Below are 21,540 nucleotides of genomic sequence, written 5' to 3'. Positions count from 1 at the left end.
CAGTTAATTTATAATTAATTTATAATTCTAGTTTATTTATAGTCATCCCTTTCAACTAGAACATCTCAGGCCTCTTCTGATTAACAGGGCCAGACTGCTCTTCGTGACACCGCTGTAAATCCAGAGTAACCCAACTGAAAACAATCAAGTACCTTTGGATTTACACTGATATCACCACAAGTAGGAGCTGGCCTGAAGCCCCCAGGATATCAGTTGCTTTCCCCACAATTCCTCTCTCCCTTCAGGGCATTGAAAACCTTTTCCACTGTCTGAGACCTGAGGCAAACTGAATGGGTCCGGGTGTGTCACCTCTGCCTACTCCTCCCCCCCTTCTCAAACAAGAGTCCTTTCTGAATGAAGAGATAAGAGTGAAGTAATCTGATTAAAAGTGAGGGAAAACTTTGAAATATTTCCCCCTTATTATTCAAAAAATTCTTTCCAAAAACACAGAAAGGTCATTGAGGGAACTATTTTCCTTTATTTTTTAATAAAATGCCATTTGCTGTCTGTGAAACAGCTCACTGTCAGCTGTAGTGCCTGAGGGTAAATTAATATTTTAGTCACTTGGGGATTGCAGAAAAAACTCAGTGGACATGTTCCTGTCAGCAACTTTTTTCCCCTTTTCTTTTTTCTCTTCTTTTTTTTCTACTTCATTTTTTCTCACTTTCTTCTTTCTCACCATTTTTCTTTTTCCAGCCTCCTTTTTTCCTCATTCCCTTCATTTAAAAATATATATATCATATTTTTCTCAATATGTATATATTTCCCCCGTTCATTGGGACAACTTGATGGGAGAGAGGTCACGCAGTTTGAACCAATCTGATTGGCTGTCAGCTTCAATAGACCTGACACAGCAGATGTTCCTTCTGGGCATGCTCAGTGGAAGGCCGGCGCGGTCGCTAAGGCAACAGCGAGATTGGGGACTGGAAAGGGGGCTTGACTAGCAGTCGAAAGCTGCCACATTGCCTCAGCATTAACAGAGTCTTTAATAAACGCTTAAGAGGCAGCCCCGCAAATTAGTTATGACAGTTTGTGCAGAGAATCAGGTCTCCCCCATGCTCCTTCCGCCCTTCTCCTTTAAAGGGCCCATAGCCTGGACAACTTTGACATAATTTTGCAATAATTATCACTTGAAGAATTTCCATGCTGGAGTGGACGTCAGAACCCATCAAGTCATCCCAGCAATAAACGCTGACCAGCAACCCGGGTGCTTCCCTTCCCCCCACTTAGTTTTTTTTCTTCTCTCCCATTATGTGGTGATGGTGGCTTAATTCATGTATTTGCCTCCATTGCCTCTTTCAGCCATTAATTCGTGTATTTTTCATGTTTCTCTTTCTTCTCTGTCTCCCACAGGCAATGGGCAACTAATCGCTCCTGGCAGGTTCAATCCAGCTCAAGCAAAGCAGGAACCCGTGGAGAGTGCGGTGTCCTCATCCACAGCGAGCCAGGAGTCCTTGCAAGAACACAGCCTGGACCTGAGCGTGAAAGATCATGGGTGAGACAGAGAGGCTGGGAGACTTAGCTCCATCCACTGCGGTTCTCAAAGGCTGTTCTCACATCCAGTAACACAAGAGAGAACGGTTTCATCTAGCTTGTTTAACCTGTGGCTGCTAATTTGTGCTGAGTCAGAAAAATCTGTTAAATTGTGAGGTGAAAAGCTTTAGTGTGCCCTGGACAGCTCCTTCAACCTCCCATGGCATTATAAGATGTCTGTGGTCTAAGGCATTCTTTGGGTTCATAAACTCCCATTGACGACTTGGGGGCCTGTTTATGGATTGAAAGCCCCTGTAATTTCTAACACATCCTCCCCTAAGTTAAAGTGCTAAGAGGTCTCTCGCCAACCTTCTTCCCACGGTATAGTGTTTTTGAAACCACCATCACCATACATTTGATTGAAAACTAAAATGTGTCTTCATTAAGGGCCGGATCCAGGGCCAGCTGACACGTGGGAAAGTATTTCCATTGACTTCAGTGGATTGTGGTCTAATCAAGGAAACTGTAGGAGAAACGTCAGCAGCATGAAAAGGCTGGTTGTCACTCTCATCCTTGCAGATGTTCAGCACATCCTTCAGCCCTACAGTTTTTGATGGCCATGTTGGTGCATTCTGGGACTTGTGAAGCACCTATCCAATAGTGCTTAGTACTGGTGCTTTGGGGCCATTTTCCAAGAAGGACAGCACTGTGGAATGAATGACCTTGGTGAGGAGGAAGGGCTGGCTAAACCAGAGCAGCCTGCAACACCTATAGTTTCCTCTCCATACTAAGTTTAGCCAGGCTTAAGTCCCAGTTGTAATCAGCAAGGTCTTGCTAATGATTATAAAATACCTGGGTTGCCCTTGTGTATCTGTCTCAGGCATCGCACCCAAGTACCCTAGATTTTTTTTTTTTTTTTGGAAATGCCTGTATTATAGAGAGTGCCTCTCTCAGTTCACAGTCACCCTGCGGCTTTGTTACAGGACCCCTGAGCGTTCTGTGGCATGTGTGTTTTAACGGTCCTGCCTAGCCTGGGGCAGGAGAAAGAGTAAATCAGGGAGGGGGTGAGAAATGAGTTAGGTGTCAGTTGATGAAGAGGGAGCTGGGCTGGACATTGGAGGTGTAAACTTAGAATACTGAATGGCCAAAAGATCCAGCTTTGCTCTGGAAGCTTGAGACCCTCTTCCCCTGTATCCCCTTGACCTGCTTGAGGGAGAATGAGCGTCATCTCTTCCTCCAGATGCAGCAGGTGGGAAGTGTTTGTTGCGGGGGGGAGACACAATTTGAAGGGAGAAGAATTAATCTCAGTGCTCACAGTCTCTGTGCACGTCTTAACTAAACCCTATTGGTTTATGTGTTCCAGTAATGAATCAAATGGCCACACAGTCTCAGCAAATTCATCTCTTTTATCCTCGCTTATGAATAAGGTAAGAGCCATCCATCAAACGCCTTTCATTCCCCCCACCAAAAGAAATTAAAGCCGCAATGGCAAGGGGTGGGGGGAGATGCGTTTGTTTTTTAATGTTTTGCCTCTAATAAGATGAGTTTGTACCATTTAAATTTTGAGACCATTTGTCATCGGGCATAATTTCAGAGCCCCTGCTTACGAATTAATTTAATGAACTGGCTGAAGAAATATATTGCAGCCCTGACACCTTTTTTTTATCCTTTCTAGACGGAGGAGGGCTTGAAAGAATTTTTTAAAAATTTGATTTCCAGAACCTGGCAACTTCTCACTCTCTTTCTTTCCAGTTAAACTGCTATTTTATTTATTTACTTTAAAACATGTTTTTATGGCGGGTGAGTCGTTTGTTTTCGTAAAAGAAAACAGAAGGAGAAGACGATGAAATTACAAGTTTTGAGCAAAAATCATCAATTTCTGCCTTTCTGGCATGAGTAATGGTGTCCAACTGAGCCCGCTCTACCACACTCTGGAATATTTACTTTAAATAATGCACGGTTTCTTTTTCTTTCTTTTTTTTTCTTCCTTAAATTATACATCATCTCAAATATATTTTTCCCTTCCACATGATAAATTTTACTATAGCGAGATTAATTTTGCTACTGTATACAACTGCATTAGTGATCAGGGCAGCCTCCGAGCCACGGTTTAATATCCTACTGTGTGATAGGCTTTAGAGGCATAACTACTGCCATCCTCTTGGCTCTGGGCATTATATCCAGCAAGGCCATATAACCCTCAAGAAAGGGCAAAGTGACTTTGTCTAGTGCTTTCCCTCCTCCTCCCTCTTATCTTTCCTTGGCCTTTGACTCTCCATTTTTTGTTTTCATCCATATGTTGCTCTTCTCCACCATCCTACCTTTTCCTTCATTTGTTTTTCACTGGTTCCTTTATCACTTAATTTCTCATTTAAACAAATTGCCCTTTTGTTGTTTGTATTTTCATTTCCTCTCTCTTCCTCTCTCTCTATATATACCTTCCTCCCCATAGTCTGTGGTCCTGAATCTGTAGCGCTTACTTCTGTGAGTAGTCCCATTGGGTCAGAAGCTCCATTGCCTGGCATCTTGAGTCATCTTTAAGGCCCTAGCTGTGGAAAGCTTAATTTGACATCAGTGGGATTTAAGTACCCGTTTAAAGTTAAGCATTTGCTCACATGCTTTCCCAAATCAGGTGTCTTATTCCTGGGCAAAATAAGTGTAGCGTAGGCATAAAACACTAGTGAATCACACTGTATCATTAAACAATATGCACAGGGTTAAATGGTGGTATAAAGCTCAAGGCAAAGGAAAATCTGACCAATTAACCTCAGTGGAACTACTCATGAGAGTAAGGGTTACAGGACTAGGCCACATCTGATAGTGTGTGCGTGTCTCTCCCCCGCTTTGTCTTGTTCTGTAATGTCGCTCTCATTATGAGGAATTCTTTCTTTCTTTGTGTGAATTTCTCTTTTAAAAATGCCCTTCCAGGAAATGGAACTGAGAGCTCCAAAGGTTGCAAAAACATAAGACAAACTGAATTTCCAACTTCCTGCCTCAAAGGATATGTCTACACTGCAACTGGGAGCAAGACTCATGCCAGTGAGGCTTGTGTTAGTGCACTAAAAATAGCAGTGTGGATGTTGCATCTCCAGGGCAGACCGAGGCTGTCCACCCGGGGTGCAGACCCAGTTTGAGAGCCTGAGCCACTGCCAAAGCCACAACATCCACATTAGTGCAAGTCTGTCTTACTTCAGTTGGCAGGTTCACTTGCAGCTGCAGTGTAGACATAGGGCAAGACGAGTTAAGAGATGTATTGCAGCAGCCATAGCTTTACCTTCTAGGGGTGTTCAGAGCTTCTGAATAGCCACAGGTCCTGTACTGTACGGCAGTTGTTATGCAGTTTATTCAGGGAGGCTGTCAGACTTAGTTAATGAATGTTTATAAAGAGTTTTGAGATGGGCAGATGGGAAGTGGTTTCTAAATGCAAAGCTGGAGCCCGATATTGCACTTTAGTTGTGCCTGAAGTTCCACTGACTTTACTGAAGCTATTCATGTGACTAGATGAGCAGGACTGAATTGTGATATTATATATTATTAGGAGATAACATTTGCTGGCTAAGCACTATTAAGTAACTTCAGTTTTTCAGCTTATATGTCTTTTTTTTTTCTTTCTTTGTACCGCCTATGCCTGATCCAACCAGCCCTCTGTACTGGAATCAGTCAGTGTCTGTACACGCTGGCACACACACGCATGCATGCACGCACACGCATACACACCCAAACAACCCCCACTCCCCCACATCCTGTCTGTATGTTAAACACAGAGGCTGAAATCATAACCTCACTGAGATCATTAGGTGCTTTCCCCTAGACTACAATGGAGCTGGGTTTTTATGTATTTTTAAATAAATATATCTTACAATAATTTTATTGGAGAGACTGCTGATCTGTTGTTAGAGCAGGATAGTTGGGAACTCTAATTTATGCTTCTGCTACTGACTCTGCGACTGTGGGGCTCAAGTCACCAAAGCTCTAACTCTGTACTGGACAGACAGAGTCAAGAGTTTTCCTTTGGGCACAGGTCCATTCACTTGGTTCTCAGTGCAGGATCAGGGCCCAATTCGTCCTGTGCCTCAATTTTCCCATCTGTAAAATGGGAGTAACACTTCCACACTTGATGCACAGGCTGAGAGGATTTGATGAGTTCTAAGTGCTTTGAGACCCTCAGATGGGGCCATGATGAGTTACTGATTTATTCTGGAGTAGTGTGCAGCCTGTGCAAACCTCTTGCCTCATCTTCCTTCTAATCCTGAAAACAGCTTTTCATGGTATGCTTTTGAGTGGAGCCAGATTGGCCAGTGACCTGCATCTAATGTATGTCCATGTTCTTGTCACAGATGAGCCAGTCCAATGCCAGCCTTGGTAGCCTGCCAGTCTTGAGAACAGAAGGAGATGGCAACCAGGCAGGAGCTGGTGAGCCAACGCAATACCTGGGCAAAGCAGTGAAGGCGCTTGTTCAGGAGAAACTCTCTGAACCCTGGAAGATGTACCTGCGCAGGTAAAGGAAGTGAGAAATTAGGCAAAGCGGAGAGGGAAATTATTTCCTGCACAAAAGGGCCAACTTGTGTGGAAAGTTTTAAGACAGTTTATAGTCCCACTTGGATTCAATACAGTCAATTATATTTGAATTTGAGGACCTTGATCCAGTCTGATCCTGACTATCCCTGCAATGCACTGAAGCTCTCTGTTCCCGTGGACTGAGAATTAGGTATTTAATATCTTGCAGGAGGTGCAAGATTGGGCCATAAGTATCCTTTGGGAGGCATCAAACAGCACATATTCCTAGGTGGCTTGAATACTATGGCATGCACATTCACTCAGAAACCCTCCTCTGTATACTAGGCCGTGAATCCTAAGGATATCCTGTAGCTGTACGCTTCAGCAGTGAACCCGTGTTAGACCATGCACAGCTAATACGTGAAGATCACAGTAGCCTTGAGAATACTTGCTATGGGTTTAGCGCCACTTGTCTCATTCTGTGAGTGAGCTAGTGATACAAAGCAGGGAGTCCAGGGGGCACTGTGCAGACTATTGGCTCTTGCTCTGAGGGACTGTGTTTCTTGCAGACAAGGAGGCTTTCAGGGAAAATGGAACAGGCATAGAACTGACTCACACAGAGACACATGCACATACATGCCCAGACTGACATGATTTGAGCACACATGGATATGCCCAGACATGTATGGATTTGTGCTCTAACAGAAACATGCTTGACTACAAGTGCCTGTGAACATTTTATAGAATTGCAAACAAACATTGAAGATAGGAAAGCTCTTTGAAGTCCGTCTACCTCTGCCAGTGCAAGATCAAGCCCTATTGTCTGTTTGCTCGTGTTTTATTCAGTCTAGTTTTAACTATGCCAAGTAGTGTAGTTACCTCCATGCTTCTTGGAGGATTATTTTACCACTTTTTTCTTGATATGCTGCCTGAATTTTCCTTTTCTTAATTTTGTTGCAGTAATTATTCCCCTTGAACCAGGATAGATAATTCCTCTTCTTACTTAGAATTTACCCCCTTCAGATATTCAGAGACTAGTAATGGATCATCATTTATCCAAGCTATAGAGACTGTTATTTTAATCTCACTTTGTAAATCAGTTCCTCCAGTCCCCTGCTGATTTCTTTGGTTTGGTTTGGTTTGGGCTTTTTTCTTCTCTCTGAACTCTCAGGTGCCCAGGACTGGACCCACTATTCCAGGGGCCATCGCGCCACAGGGATGAAAAGTTTCTTTTTCCATGTATGCAGCCCCAAACTGCGCTGCCTTTTTTGTACAAAATCTCACTTTGCATGCATTTGTTGGCCGCTGTTTCTCTGGGTTTCTCATCACAACACTGCTTTCTAGGAGGTTCCTCTCATATTGAATATTCCCCCCATGCCCCAAATGTATTAGCTGCATTTTTCCAAACATGAATCTCAATTCGTGATTTTCCCCCCCAGTCTCTCTAGGCCCCTTTGCATTATTTCTCTTTCTTGGCACTGATGCTTCCAACTCTTTCGTTTAGTATCATTTGTGAATTTGTTAATGTACTGTTTACACTTTCTCCTAGATTACTAATGAAGATGTTAAATAAGCTCAGACCTAACCCGACTCATCCTCACGAGATACAGCCTCCCTGCTCAATACACTGCCGTTTGTCATTACCCCTTTGTTTATGGTCCTTCAGCCAGTTTTCAGTCCATGTGGCAGTGCTCACATCCAAGCCAATTTGAATTAATTTTAAGCATATGTGAGACTCTGTATCAAAATGCTTTACTAAAGTACAAATATATTGCAGCCCTTCATCCGCTAATTTTATAATTCTATCAAAAAAGCAATTAAATTTGTTTGGCAAGATTTATTCTTTATAATCCCCATGCTGTGTATTGCTCCTGATTCCTTTATCCTCTCAATGTTTAATGATTTTCTCCCCCCTCTTAATATTTGTTCCACGATTTGACTGGGAAGAATGTTAAGACTAGAGATACAATAATTGCCAGGATCACTCTGTTTTTTTCCTTAAAGAATCGGCACCCTATTTATTTTTGCTAGTTTTCAGCACCTCACCAATCCAGTAAGTTTGTGTGTTGATTCCCAGTGTGTTCTCAGATGAAAATCATCCAGACTGGCTGGTTTGTGCATAGTTAGATTCTTTAAGCATTCCTGTATTTGCTTTTCTGTAAGATCTTCATTTCATCCTAACTATCTGCCTTTGTCTTTATTTTTCATGTTAGAGGAAGATTTTAAAAGGCATTTGACTAGCTCATCCATTTTTGAGACATTACCCATCATCCTCATTTTTAATGGCTCAATTTTCTCCCTAAGTATGGTACATCTTCTCACTGATAAAATAACCCCTTTAGTTTACATTAACTTGTGCTATTATTGCTCCTCTTATCAGGGCCTCACTCTCTCTTATCTTCTCCCTGCAAGCCTTAACTGACCCCATGTATTCAGGAGTCCCCTGCCATTTGCCTTTCCCAAGTACAAGCTTTCTTTTGTTTAACCTCAGACTTTTTAAGGTTCCACCTGGGACCACACAGGCTGCTGCTTCTTTTTGTTTTCCTGCTCTTCAGAAGAACTGTAGTCTGTCACACCGTAATTACGCAAATCCACAGTCCTTCCCCACCCAGGGAGGTTTACAGTCTTCCTGGTATTACATCTTACGCGTCCCTGGAATTTTTGAATTTGCTTCCTTGAAATCTCATAACCTGATGCTATCGTTCTTCACTATGGTGAATCCAAGCAGCTTGTAGTCACTGGTAATGGGCTTCCCTCTTATTCTCCCTTTCTTGATTAGTTCCATCCTGAGGGCAAAAGGCAGCTCCTGCATGGCTTCTCTTCAGGTTGGCGCCTCCACTTTCTGCATCAAAAAGTTGTTTCCTATGTAATTTAGGGACTTTCTGGTGATGCCTGTTGGGCCTTATTTGTTACACAGCAGACATATGAATACTTATAATCACCCTCAAATGTGTTATGCTGTGGTTTCAAGTAGAGATGTGGAAAAGCTAGGACATTTGGCTCTAGATTCAACCCCTTCACATTCCCTCCAAGTCAGAGGGTGCGGCTTTGGACCCTCCCAGTTTTTAAGTCCCATTGGCATTGGCCAAGGAGTTACTCCTTCTCAGTTTCATCCTGTCATGTTAGTCTTTGATTTATACTCCATCCTGACATTTCTTCTTTATTTGACATTTCCAGTGTCACTAGCTGTGAGAATCAACCCAATAAGTTTGAGTTGGGGATCCCCTTTGATTGGCATGCTTCAGACAGTTACTACTCTTCAACTTTTGTTTTAGGACAACTTCACATCTTGCTCCTATTGAAGTGAATGCTAGTTTTACCATTGACTTCAACAAGAGAGAGTTAAACCTCCCAGTTTGTACATTGAGGTACAAGCCAGGTTGTTGTAATTGAGAGACAGACAGACAGACAACCATACACACAGTGATGTCAGAGCTGTGGCTTGTCCAGCTCCTTGGATCCAGGAAGTTAAAAGAAGATTTTAGATGCAAATAGTAAATAACACTAATGTGCAGTGTCTGTTCCTTCACAACTCCTTCAAATGATGCTGCCACCATGGGGCTCTTTGTAATTTATTGTATTCTTTGGCCAGGTTTGGTACCAAGGATTTCTGTGATGCCCACTGTGACTTCCTCCATAAAGTGCATTTTCACTGTGTGGTGGAGGAATGTGGTGCTCTCTTCAGCACTCTGGATGGGGCCATCAAACATGCCAAGTAAGTAGAGAATCAAGAAACAAAAGATGCACTCTGAGGATAACCTCAGGTTACACAGTATAGGCAGGCTGGGTTGGGCCTGGGGGGGTTCATTCTGTAACTGCCTTTATGCAATCTGTAAACCCAATATGCAATATGGGTTTGCATATTGGCAGATAGGGCAGCAGTTGGAGCATTCACATTCTTGTTTTAAACATATACAGCTGACTTGCCTGCAGAATAGCTGGGCATGCTCTTTAATTTTCAATGACTCACTATAAGTGTGCACAGGCATTGTGTTCAGCCTTTAGGAAGCGTGTGTCTCATCTGCTTTGCAGTGTCAGCAGGGCTGAGAACTGGCCAGTCCTGTTTTCCCTTCAACTGCCCAGATGCACCAGGAGCACAGCTTCCCAGCATCATACAAATGCTCACTAAGAATTATCAACATGGAAAGGATGGATGGGAGCACAGTTAAAAACCCACCAGTCACTACACCAGCACCTCCCTTGAGTTGTGTTGGTAATGCTGCAGTCATTGCAGAGTGGCAAATGCTGCATGTTTAATTGAGCCCGCCAGTGTCGCAGCACAGCTTCACGTGATTAATCAGCCCTGCCCAGTCAGAGACTCGTGGCTCCCTGCATGGAGGGACTGACTGGGCAGGGCTGGTTAATCATCTGTGAAGCTGTGCTGCAGCGCAGTTTAGAGGGAACACTGGTGACCACTGTAGTTGTCTTTGACTTGTCTCTGAGAGTCCCATTGAAAAAGCTTCTTCCTTTATTACCCAACGCAGGAGAATAACTACTTTCTAGATCCCTGTTTGCTTTAAATATTGCCCCTGCATTTAGGCAGGGTGCTTAGAGCTGAGGATTCAGTCTGCCCAGCCCTAACGTCCCTCTCAGCATGGGCAATTCAGCTCATACCCTTTCTGTCATCCTCAAAGTGCTTTGCAAAGCGGTGGATGGGCAAGGCTCAGGCAAAAAGTACTTGTATATGGACCAGATCCTAAAAATTATACCACCCCCAGAACTGCAGCTGACTCCAATGTGAGACTTGCATAAAGGACATTGGCCCCATTTTTCCTGCAAGGAAAACAGAGAAGGAAGGATTGGACCCATGCTCCACCTGTAGTATCTGGAGGTAGAGACTAGAAAGTCTAATAGATATTTTTTACCCCAGTTTCCAAGGCCCACATCCTGCAGTCCCTACTCAAGAACATTTCCTACTGAAGTCAATGGGACATTTGCTCAAGTAAGGACTGAGCCAGGACTTCAGGGTTTGGTCATATGACTGTGGAAGTCTGAATAGTTTTAAATGGAAGGAAACTCAGAGCAAACAGATGGAAAAACCTGCAGGCCATTGGCTCTGTCTAGGGAAGGATTGTTTCCTGTTGCAGTTTCCATTGCTTTCTTCAGTCTGTATCCAAGTGTCCCAAGCCGTGGAGTTCCCATGCCTTCACAGATTCATGGTTCTCACTGGCTGGAAGATTTTAGATCCGTATGACTCACCTCAACGTTAGCCCTTTGCACCACACTACAGCCCCTTTGCCAGCTGTGTCATTCCTCTCCCTGGCTCTGTCTACATTTAAAAGTTTAAAGCTCAACTGCGATGGTACTTTAAACTGAAAGTGTGGCCACGGCATGAGTGCTAGGAGAGAGCACTCCCAGCAGTCTATATAAATCACCTGCACGGGGAGAGGAGTTAACAGCACTGGGAGCATGGCTCCTGGTGCCGTAGCCTGGTTCACACTGGTGCTTTACAGAACTGTAACTTGCTGCACCCCAGTAGTGTGTGTTTTCACACTCCTGAGCCAGAAAGTTACAGTGCTGTAAAGTGCCAGTGTAGACTTAGCCCCTCTTTGTAAGCAGATCCTGGGGAATACCTAAAGTCAATAGGAGCTAGGGATACTCAGCTGCTGTTCTGTACCTCTCAAAATTTGGGTAATGGTTTGTACACATCATGTATTCTGAGCTTGTTACCATGTTTCCCTGACCCTTCGTCACCATTTAGCCAGCCTCTCCATAATTGCCGCTTCATTTAGTCAAGGACTCCTTGTGCACTTGCTCTCTCTGATGTGAACTGTTGTCTCTTCTCATTGCAGTTTTCACTTCCGAACAGAGGGTGGAGCTGTGAAAGGAAACCCTGAGTCTCCCTTCCCAAGTGCTGCTGAGACCAAGACTTCCCTGGCCCCATCATCACCATCCACTACTTCCATCACCATGGCAAGTGCTCCCACCCTGGATGTGCCCACTCCGAGCCCAGCGACTGTGCCCTCTGCCCCTACGCTGCTAGCTTGGAAGCAGCTGGCTTCCACCATACCCCAGATGCCTCAGATCCCAACACTGGTGCCTAACCTGGCAACATCACCCTTGGCAACAACTTCTTTGGAGAACGCCAAGCCTCAGGTCAAACCCGGATTCCTCCAGTTCCAGGAGAAGTGAGTTCCTTGGACAAGAAGGGGATGATTGTATTGCTTGCCCCAGGAGCCTCCCTGCGCCTTCTTTTCCCTCCTCATTTCACCTCAGTTTGGTGCATGGTCAGCCACTCTGTGCTCACCTGAGGCTTTTGCATGGTGGCTTGGTAAGACACACACCCACTGAGGCTATGTCTACACTGTCAGCTTTGCCAGCATTGCCTATGCAAATGAAATGCAGATTAGCATATAGCTGCACTTCATTTGCATAATTTATTCAAGCTGGTTTTGCACAAGGGGTTTTTGCGTAAAAACAAGCAGTGTGCACAGGTTTTTTGTGTGCAAAACGGGGTTGAATAAATTATTCAAATGAAGCGTGACAGTATGCTAATCTGCACTTCATTTGCATAGGCACTGCCAGCAAAGCTGTCAGTGTAGACATAGCCTGAGAGGTGGTTTATTGATGTATTCCTTTCCTTTTGCTGCTCTCAGTGCACACGTATCCCTAATCTTGCAGGAAAGCAACTATCCCAAAATCAAACAAATGATTCCCTGTGCACTTAAAAAACCAACTGGATGTTAGAACACATTCGGGATCTCTTTTAGAGAGTGGCAGTAGGGGGTAAACCTGCTGATGTGTTCTCTCCATTTTGCTGTACCTCCAGGGGTGTGAAAGCAAAGGTATTGGGCTTTGCTTTGTCAAGGAGACCAAATGGTATGGATCAGAGCACTACAAAATGCTTCTGTAAGAACCCTGGTTGCCTGGTTCCAGGATTTGTTTTGAAGTTAGATTCAGACAGTGTTTGATTAAATTAGTCTGGGCAACATTTAGCCAACATTGGAGCAAGTTTGGGCAAAATTGGGGTGATGTATAGTGAAAATTAGGAGAAATTTGGTGTGTGATTTCTGACTTGAAGCGAGGTGAAACTTGCCACCTCCAGCTATGTTTTGCTCAAAGCAAAAGACTGATGTAACTAGGAATGGGTTTCTATAGACACTAGAGAAGGAAACATACAGGGTTGCTCTCGGCTCTGCCCACATTAACGGTACACCTACTGCCTCTTTTTGTTAAAACATCAAATTGGTATCTTGGACAGTGCATCTTCCTTTTTGTCAATAAAAATGATAAACTGGGGAAAAAGAAAGGGCTGAGACACTGATCAAACCAGGAAGAGGGATCAGATGTCTATCACTTCCTGCCTTCCTGCTCCAGCATCCACGCTGGACTGCTGTACAAGAGGAGTGAATCTCCTGATGTGCTTTGCTCCCATTTGCAGTGTTACTTTCTATTATTTAGCTGGGAGTTCAGGGGCTAAGTGTTTGCCTAAGTGTAGCTGTAAAATAACAATACCACACCGCTTAGTACCTCGTTAGAGCTTTCTGCTCCAAAGCCTTTTGCAATCATTCATGAAGCTTCATAACATTCTTTGGAAGCAGGCAAGTGTTATTCCTATTTTACAGATGGGGAAAAGGAGGCAGAGAGATCAAGTGACTTGTCCAGGGCCAATGAAAGAGTCTCGGTCACATCTGGGATTAGAACTTTAGCTCTCCGTCGTGTGCGTAGGCTGGTAGGCCATGTCTCTCTGGGTCATAAATTGACCCACTTATGTCTTCTTTCAAGCAACCTTACTACAGGAAATTCCTGTAGCAGGGCAGGTAGCACTGGGGACTGTGACATGAATGCCCAAGAAAAGTATTTGGCCACCTTAAATAGTAAGGCCTAGAGATTCCCCTGAGGTTATATCTATATGACCTCACAATTTAGACTACGGGGGTATGAATTGCCACACGAATGTACGTGCTGTTCTGCAACTCCCCCGTGTGGACACTGGAGGTGCAATCTAAAAGGTACCTAATTAGCAGTGACATAGTCCTCTTGAAACAAGTACCTTTTAGTTGGCGCCTGCAGCAACCACCTGGGGGAGTAACAACCCAGCTAGCATGCACTGCAATTTACACCCTGTAATCCAGAAGGCGGGGTGGTTGTGACAACCCTTAGACTTCACAAACTGCCACCATACAGCCTGCCCTGGGAGAGGCACCAAGGCCATTTAGGTCATCAAATAAATCAAGGTTGCTCTAAGTTTGCTTTGCCAAGGGCTACTCTGGCAGTTTGCAATATGCCGCCCAAGTGTTTCACCTAATTTGTGCAAAAAATGGAGCTAATCACAGCTCTCTTCATCCATTAACAGGAAGGTTCAGAATAGGAAGGGAGAGTCAGCAGATCCTATCCTGATCTGAAGGGAGTCACAGAGGCTGTAGGCCCTGGCATGCAATGCTCCCTCTTCATACACTCCTGTCAAGAGTGTGCACTGCCTGTCAGGGCTAGCTATGGGAGTTCTCTGAGGTGTGTGTGGCTCAGGCTGCGCTTGGGCTACCCCTCAATTAGTGAATATTGGGAAAGAAGCCAAGGTGCAAGGGAGGAAATGAGGATGATGTCTGGATTTTGGCTGTGTTCCAGTGACCCCTGTCTGGCGACGGACTGCAAGTACGCCAACAAGTTCCACTTCCATTGTCTCTTTGGGAACTGCAAGTATGTGTGTAAAACCTCTGGCAAAGCAGAGTCCCACTGCCTGGACCACATCAACCCCAACAACAACCTGGTGAATGTGCGAGACCAGTTTGCTTATTACTCGCTGCAGTGTCTCTGTCCAAACCAGGTAAGAGTAATCCAAGAAGAGTGCCCAAAGAGGTAGACTAGGCAGGGGCTGTGGAGGAGTGGGAAAGGATGCAGGAGAAAAGGAAAAGGTAAAAGTGTGGCAAAGACAGGAAAACAAACTGGGGTCAATTCATCCCTAATGTGAACCACTGTATGAATCTGGTCTCTGATGCACAGAGCTATTGGAAGGGTATAAACTAGAGGCTGTGAGACTTGGAATTTGGGGAACTGGCTCCAGATCAAAATATAGGCAGTTTGCATTTGTTCAGAGCAAGCGTGTGTAAAAGTGTTGATTTTGGGGCCTATTTCTAGTGTAAACGCCAAGTAAGGCAAGGAAATTGCCTGGGTAGGAGATGAAATGAAACAGACAGATGAAGGTTGAGTATCAGTGAAGGCTCCATGTTAGATAGTGGAATAATTTCCCAAGGGAAATGATGGATGTCCTGTGATTTGAAATTAGATTGGCAAGGTGAGGAGCAAATACCCTGTGCCCCTTGAAGAATAGACAGTGAACTGGAGGCCTTGCCCACCTGTAACATTAACAGCTCTGTGACCTTCAGTGGGCAACTTAAGACCACAGTTGCTGGATAAGTCTAAAACAACCTATCTCATTGGTTCTTCTACAGCACTGTGAATTCAGGATGCGAGGACATTACCACTGTCTTCGGCCTGGCTGCTATTTCGTGACCAACATCACCACCAAACTGCCCTGGCATGTGAAGAAACATGAGAAGGCAGAGCGAAGAGCAGCTAATGGTTTCAAGTACTTCACCAAACGGGAAGAATGTGGCCGGCTAGGTAAACCCACTCTGTTCATCCTGTAACCAAGCCATGGGCTATACTGTCTGACAGCATATTTGCTCTCCAGGTTGTCTTCTCAATATAAGGATACAGCCATTCTCCCTATACACTAGATCAGGAAAGGGCAATCACAAACAGTCGGTGGGCCACACGAGTGGCCCTCTACTGCAGTGGGCCACAGTAGCCTGCAGCCCGCTGGGGCTCCGCCTGCGGACCTGCTGGCTGTCCCCCTCCCCTATGTGCCTCGTGCACTGGGGCACCAAAGCACCACACTTAACCTGCTTTTCTCCATCTCTCCCAGCACTTTCACAGGAGCTGAGAATCACCTGATTCGCATTCTGTCCCTGTTCCTCCTCTTCCCTTCCCCAAACTGGAACGCCACAAACAGCTGATTCTGATTGGTGGTGTTCCAGCTCTGGGAGGGAGGAGGAGCAGCAAGGACAGAGTGGGAATCAGGAGTTTAGCTTTTGACCCTATTCCATTTTGGAAAAATGGAAGTGAAATTTTTCTGCATTCACTTTCAATAACATATTTTAGTTCCTGTGATCCTGTCTTGGCCAACTTGGGGTAAGGAAGCCCAAATAGCTATAAAAATTGCCCACTTGTGCTTCTCCGTCCCCAACTGGCCATCTGTCTTCTCACTTCTGTGAGTTTATTTGTCGTAACTCTTCATTATATAATCTTGAACATGAGTGGGCCTCAAAGCACTTGACACAGAGATTGATTAAATAAGCGACAAAATTATCATCCCATCTTTTACAGGTGCACAAAGGTTGATTTTTCCACAATCATTTTGTAAGTTTTAATGGCAAAATCAGGAACAGAACCTAGTCTCCCAGACCCCCCCCCTCCCCCCCCGCTCTAATCATTATAGAGCACTGCCTTCTGGAGCCAGGCATTATGACTCCCAGATTCTATGGGTACGTCTAGATTACATGCCTCTCCCGACAGAGGCATGTAAAATAGGCTACCAGACATAGTCAATGAAGCAGGGATTTAAATATCCCAGACTTCATTAAAATAAAAATGGCCACCGCACTGTGCCAGCTCAGTTGATCGTCGACACAGCACGTGAGTCAAGACGCGGATTGGTCGACAAGGGAAGACTTTGTTGACCGCTCCTGTAAACCTCATTTCACAAGGCATAAGGGAGCAGTCGACAAAGGCTTCCCTTGTCGACCAATCTGCGTCTTGACTCGCGCACCGACGATCAGCTGAGCCAGCACAGCGCGGCGGCCATTTTTATTTTAATGAAGCCATGGATATTTAAATCCCTGCTTCATTGACTATGTTGGGTAGCCTATTTTATATGCCTCTGTCGGGAGAGGCATGTAATCTAGACATACCCTATCTAATCCATAGGCTGCACACACACACTGTAGCTGACACACAAACTGACAGATGTTGAAGAGACAAAGAGTTAAAAGAAGAAACATCAATCCCCGCACTCCACGCATGGTGGGGAACAGCTCTAACTTCTCCTCTAAGCTCCCTTTGGTGCCTAAATATTGGAGTATCTGAGATCTATTTCTGCATTAGCTTATATCCCCAGGCTGCGTCTAGATTGGCATGATTTTGCGCAAAAGCAGCCGATTTTGCACAAAATCTTGCTGCTGCCTGTCTACACTGGCTGCGAGTATTTTGTAATGTACAAAATGAGTGGTTCTTGTGCAAATACGCTGACTCTCCCGCTCAGGGATAAGCCCTCTTGCGCAAGTGTTCTTGCGCAAGAGGGCCAGTGTAGACAGCAGCATTAATTTCTTGCGCAAGAAAGCCCGATGGCTAAAATGGCCATTGGAGCTTTCTTGCACAAGAGAGCGTGTACACTGGTACGGATGCTTTTGCTCAAAAGCAAATCTGTTGTGCAAAGGCACATGCCAGTATAGATGCTTTCTTGCACAAGTACTTTTAATGGGAAAACTTTTCCGTTAAAAGTATTTGCACAAAATCATGCCAGTCTAGACGCAGCCCCAGTGTTCTGATATGAGGCCAAGGTCCTGCGAGCTTACATGCTGTGGCCATCTCCACACTGCTGCGAGATAACTGTAAGGCAGGAATGAAAAAGCCTTACAGTTATCTGCCTTGTGAGTTGCTTTCATATGGAACAACCAGACGTATGGAGGAGCAGCTTTTCTCTTTCTGATTGTTGGAGGCCTTTTCTTGCACCATGCACTCTGATGAGCTTGTTGCTTGTTTTGGGCTGGAGTGGGTTGAGCTGGGTGTTTTCAGTCTGAGAGCAGGCAAAGAATGGTGGAAAATGTGTGTTTTGATGACGGTGTACAGTCAACTGTCTCCCTCACGTGAAAAGGATTTTTACATCTCCCAATTAACTATTTTACTAATTCTAAGCAATTTAAGATGAAACTCTTTAATGTTCATGGCCAGGGCTGCATATCAAAAGCCAAAGGATAAATATTCAACCTCAGGCAAGGTATAGATTCCCCCTCCTCCTCCCCGCCCTCGGCCTCCACAGTAGCTTCTTTCAGTGCCAGCTTCTACTGGAGTGTCAGCACATCAGAACATCTGATACAAGGTGATGTGCTGGGCACCCTGGTTTACCCACTAGCCAGATTCACTAGGTAGTACCAAATAAATTATGAAATGTCAGCACCTAAAATCTTCCAGCAAAAAGCAGGGAAAGCAACTGCCCCAAAGAGAGAGGCAGAGCTAGTCCCCACTGACCGCACCACAGAACCCCGGTCCAGCCCACTGGACTAGGAGAATTCCTCACAGATAGGGCCCCAGAGCCTCCACCCCACTGCATAGGACTCATGCACCAATTACTCATTTCTGACTCAAGGAAACCAGCCTGCTCTATCAACCAGCGGTTTGGCCCCAGCAATATAGCTGAGTCTCTTTGTCCCTTTGTTCCTCCCTGGACACAGCTTACTCAGTTGAGAAGTAGGGGAGGGGGAGTCAACGGTCAAAAATACAAACCTGCCTGGAAAAATGCTCCCCCTCAGCTTTTAATTCATAAAGAATTTATGCTTGAGCGATAAGTCGTCCATGGTAACCAGGGCAACAGGTGTCAACACTCCGGTCCTTACCTGGGTCTCGGTTTACAAATGTCAGGAGATTGAGCAGTTGCTGTTATTTACTCAACTTTTGGTGTTTCAGGTGATAGCCGGGGCTAGACAAAGCAGGGCGATGATATATGACACTCAGCCTGCCCCGCTGCCCTAGCAACGGGCAAGTCTTCACCTGCCTTTTGCTGATACTGTTTCAGTCCCGCTAGCACTGTTTGTTCTTCCTCCCAAAGAACAGCACAACATGATGGGGAGGACAGATGAGGTAGGGTTGGGGGACAGGGAGGAGGTAGAATATCTAAACAAACACAAACTTGGCATACACATAAAGCGCCATCTCCACCTTAAAGACTGGGTGAATGATTCAGGAGCTCTTTGGCAACACCTTGTCTTTTGTGTGTGTGCCTATGGTTTTACTGTAGCAAGCTATACTTCAGCTACAGGATGCGGTCTGGGGATTGTCTGGCAATTGGCCACAGATTCATAGTGATTTGCATGAGGCAGCCTGTGTGTGGCAGAGTCCAGCATTTTCCCATAAAGGAAACTCTAGTGGGACTGCTTGGAAAATAATGGATTCTCCTTGTCTATCTGGAGACAAGTCCAATATGCTAGAATCCATGTAATCTGTTTCCAGTACCCTTGGCCTGGTCTCAGCCCTTAGGTCATCAAACCAGGAGTAGCAACAAACACTTGCTGGCTTCTTCACATTTTGGCCAGAGTTGGAAGGTTGGGAATGGGACAGAGAAGCCTTACAGCCCAGGATGTCAAAGGATCATTCTGCTTCCAGAGCATACTGTTAGATCAAAAGGAACTAGCTGCTTCCAACATGGAACAAACCCTGATATTATTCTTACCTTCAATTTTAATTGTAAGCTCCTTGGGACAGCGCCAGTCTAGTTGTGCGTTTGTACAGCATTTAGCAGGCTACAGAGTCTGGGTCTAGGGTTGAGGGTCTCTATGTGCTGGCACAATGCACATAATCAACATTAATAATATATTTCCTTTTTGTTCCTTATGTCACAAGAGGGAAAGAGTGTCTAAATTAGGGATGTTAAATAGTGGTTAGGGAACTAATTGAGTAGTCGATGGAATTTCCATCAACTACTCGATTAATCAATAAGGGGGTTTCCTGCGGCTCTGCTTTTTAAATGTAGTAAGAGCCACCAGGTGGTCTGGGACCCAGCGCAAGCCAGGTCTGCTCAGTCCCAGCTTGTGCCTTTTCTCCCGCTGCGCCTCCTGTCTCCCCTGCTCCCCGCAGAGATGGTGCTGGGGGGAACCAGTTTTTAATCCAATTCCCCCCCCAGCACCGGCTCCTGCTTCCCCACTTGCTGCCTCTAATACAGAGGCAGCAAAGGGGGAGGGGGAAGTGACTAGTCGAGTAGTGACTCGAGTACCCAATAAGCCTAGGCTTGTCAGGTAGTCAACTAGTAGCTTACATCGCTAGTCTAAATCAATCACATCCTTTCTCCCTAGCTTGGGAAGGATTTAATTTTGGGTCTGGGGCAGTCATTGAAGAATCCATAGCCATTGCAGAGTGCTCCAGACCATTAAGATTCAATACAGCAGCAGACTGGCACTACCTCCAGTAGGCTGATACAACTCTTCCTCTCTCTTGCTATCTTAATGTACCAGATTTGTATTGGTTTTGTGCCTGCAGGTTGCAAATATAACCAGGTGAACAGCCATTTCCACTGCATTCGAGAGGGCTGCCAGTTTTCCTTCCTGCTCAAGCACCAAATGACATCCCATGCCAGGAAGCACATGAGAAGGATGCTGGGGAAGAATTTTGACCGAGTTCCCACGCAGGTGACTCCACTGGTTATTTAAGCAGCAGATATGTATGTAGCGCTGCACCTTTGATCACTCACTGCAGAAAGGCACTGGGCTGAGTACGGCTGGGTACCCTCCCTACAGTGCTAAGACCAAGGCTCCCAAACTAAGTCTCTGAATGCACCACACTCCACATAACCAGGGCAGGAGTGCTAAGTGTCACAGCCCCAATCTCTAAGTAGAGGAGGATACACAGATAAGGGCATCAGTATCAAACTACACACTCCCATCTGAAGGTATCAGAATCCACACACCAAAGTAGTGGTACCAAGATTATCACTCTCAGCCTCCGACTGAGGCAGGATTCATGCTCCAAGCCTCAGTGTTATAGGATCCACTTGCCAACATGTTCCAACTATCCCTGAAGAACAATGTCAGAGAAAACTAAACATGCACAGATGGTTTTGATCTTGACATCTTGCCTTTGGTCCCTGTCTTAATTTCTTGCTGCAGGTTATTGGCCACACTTCAAGAAATGAAAATCTCCCCCATGTTGGCAGCATGGCACCCAGCCCAGCTTCATCAGGAACCCCAGCTTCCTTTCAGGGACCCCAAAGCATGATGGACACAGAAACAGATGAATACATGGATTACACTGGCTGTAGCCCCGGGGGAATCTCCTCTGAATCTTCCAATATGGACCGCAGCTGCTCCAGCACTCCAGTGGGCAACGAAAGCACATCAGCAGGTAAGGGGCAGCAGGGGAAAAATAGATTTGCAGCTCTGCTCGCCCTAATCTCACAACCAGAGGGCAAGGAGAAACTGCACCTTCTGACATACCGTTAGCCCCTGGCTCAGCAGAATATTGCCTTACCCTAGCTTAGCTCCCCTCTATCATTCACAGGGAGGGAGCCATTTCCACATAGTTCTGGGCTGTCCCTTAGCTCCTGACATTCCCTTCTTTTTCCCTCTGTGAAGAGGTTTTTGTGCTATCTTTCAGAACTGGACCTGTTAGAATAATTGAACTGCTCAATATCTGTACCACAGCTGTTGAGTCATTAGGGCTGTAGAGTTAATTTCCCTTGCTGTTCTGCTCCCTGCCTTCCCCCAGTATCTTTTGTGTAACTCATCTAGAAGTCAGAGGTTTTCCATGCACTCCCCCGTGCTCAATAAACTGGACATCTGAGACCCTCTAGCTTCACTCTCTTTT

At 45.3% G+C, this 21,540-nt stretch overlaps 1 protein-coding gene across 7 annotated transcripts in view; it reads left to right on the top strand.

Annotated features, from left to right (window-relative positions):
* Positions 1 to 21,540, top strand: part of CASZ1 (castor zinc finger 1) — a 273,367-nt gene that overhangs the window by 239,935 nt on the left and 11,892 nt on the right. For all 7 annotated transcript variants that reach the window (XM_075906429.2, XM_075906425.2, XM_075906426.2 and 4 more), the window contains 9 exons: positions 1,354 to 1,495; positions 2,837 to 2,900; positions 5,811 to 5,971; positions 9,563 to 9,685; positions 11,763 to 12,098; positions 14,536 to 14,734; positions 15,360 to 15,531; positions 20,218 to 20,366; positions 20,844 to 21,078. In XM_075906429.2, the coding sequence (XP_075762544.2) occupies positions 1,354 to 1,495; positions 2,837 to 2,900; positions 5,811 to 5,971; positions 9,563 to 9,685; positions 11,763 to 12,098; positions 14,536 to 14,734; positions 15,360 to 15,531; positions 20,218 to 20,366; positions 20,844 to 21,078 (1,581 nt within the window). The remainder of the gene's footprint in view (positions 1 to 1,353; positions 1,496 to 2,836; positions 2,901 to 5,810; positions 5,972 to 9,562; positions 9,686 to 11,762; positions 12,099 to 14,535; positions 14,735 to 15,359; positions 15,532 to 20,217; positions 20,367 to 20,843; positions 21,079 to 21,540) is intronic.

The sequence above is a fragment of the Pelodiscus sinensis genome, chromosome 24, assembly GCF_052426305.1.
Source record: "Pelodiscus sinensis isolate ZL-2025 chromosome 24, ASM5242630v1, whole genome shotgun sequence".
Classification (NCBI taxonomy): domain Eukaryota; kingdom Metazoa; phylum Chordata; order Testudines; family Trionychidae; genus Pelodiscus; species Pelodiscus sinensis.
The sequence above is the reverse complement of the archived record's forward strand: the minus strand, read 5'-3'. Positions and strand labels throughout refer to the sequence as shown.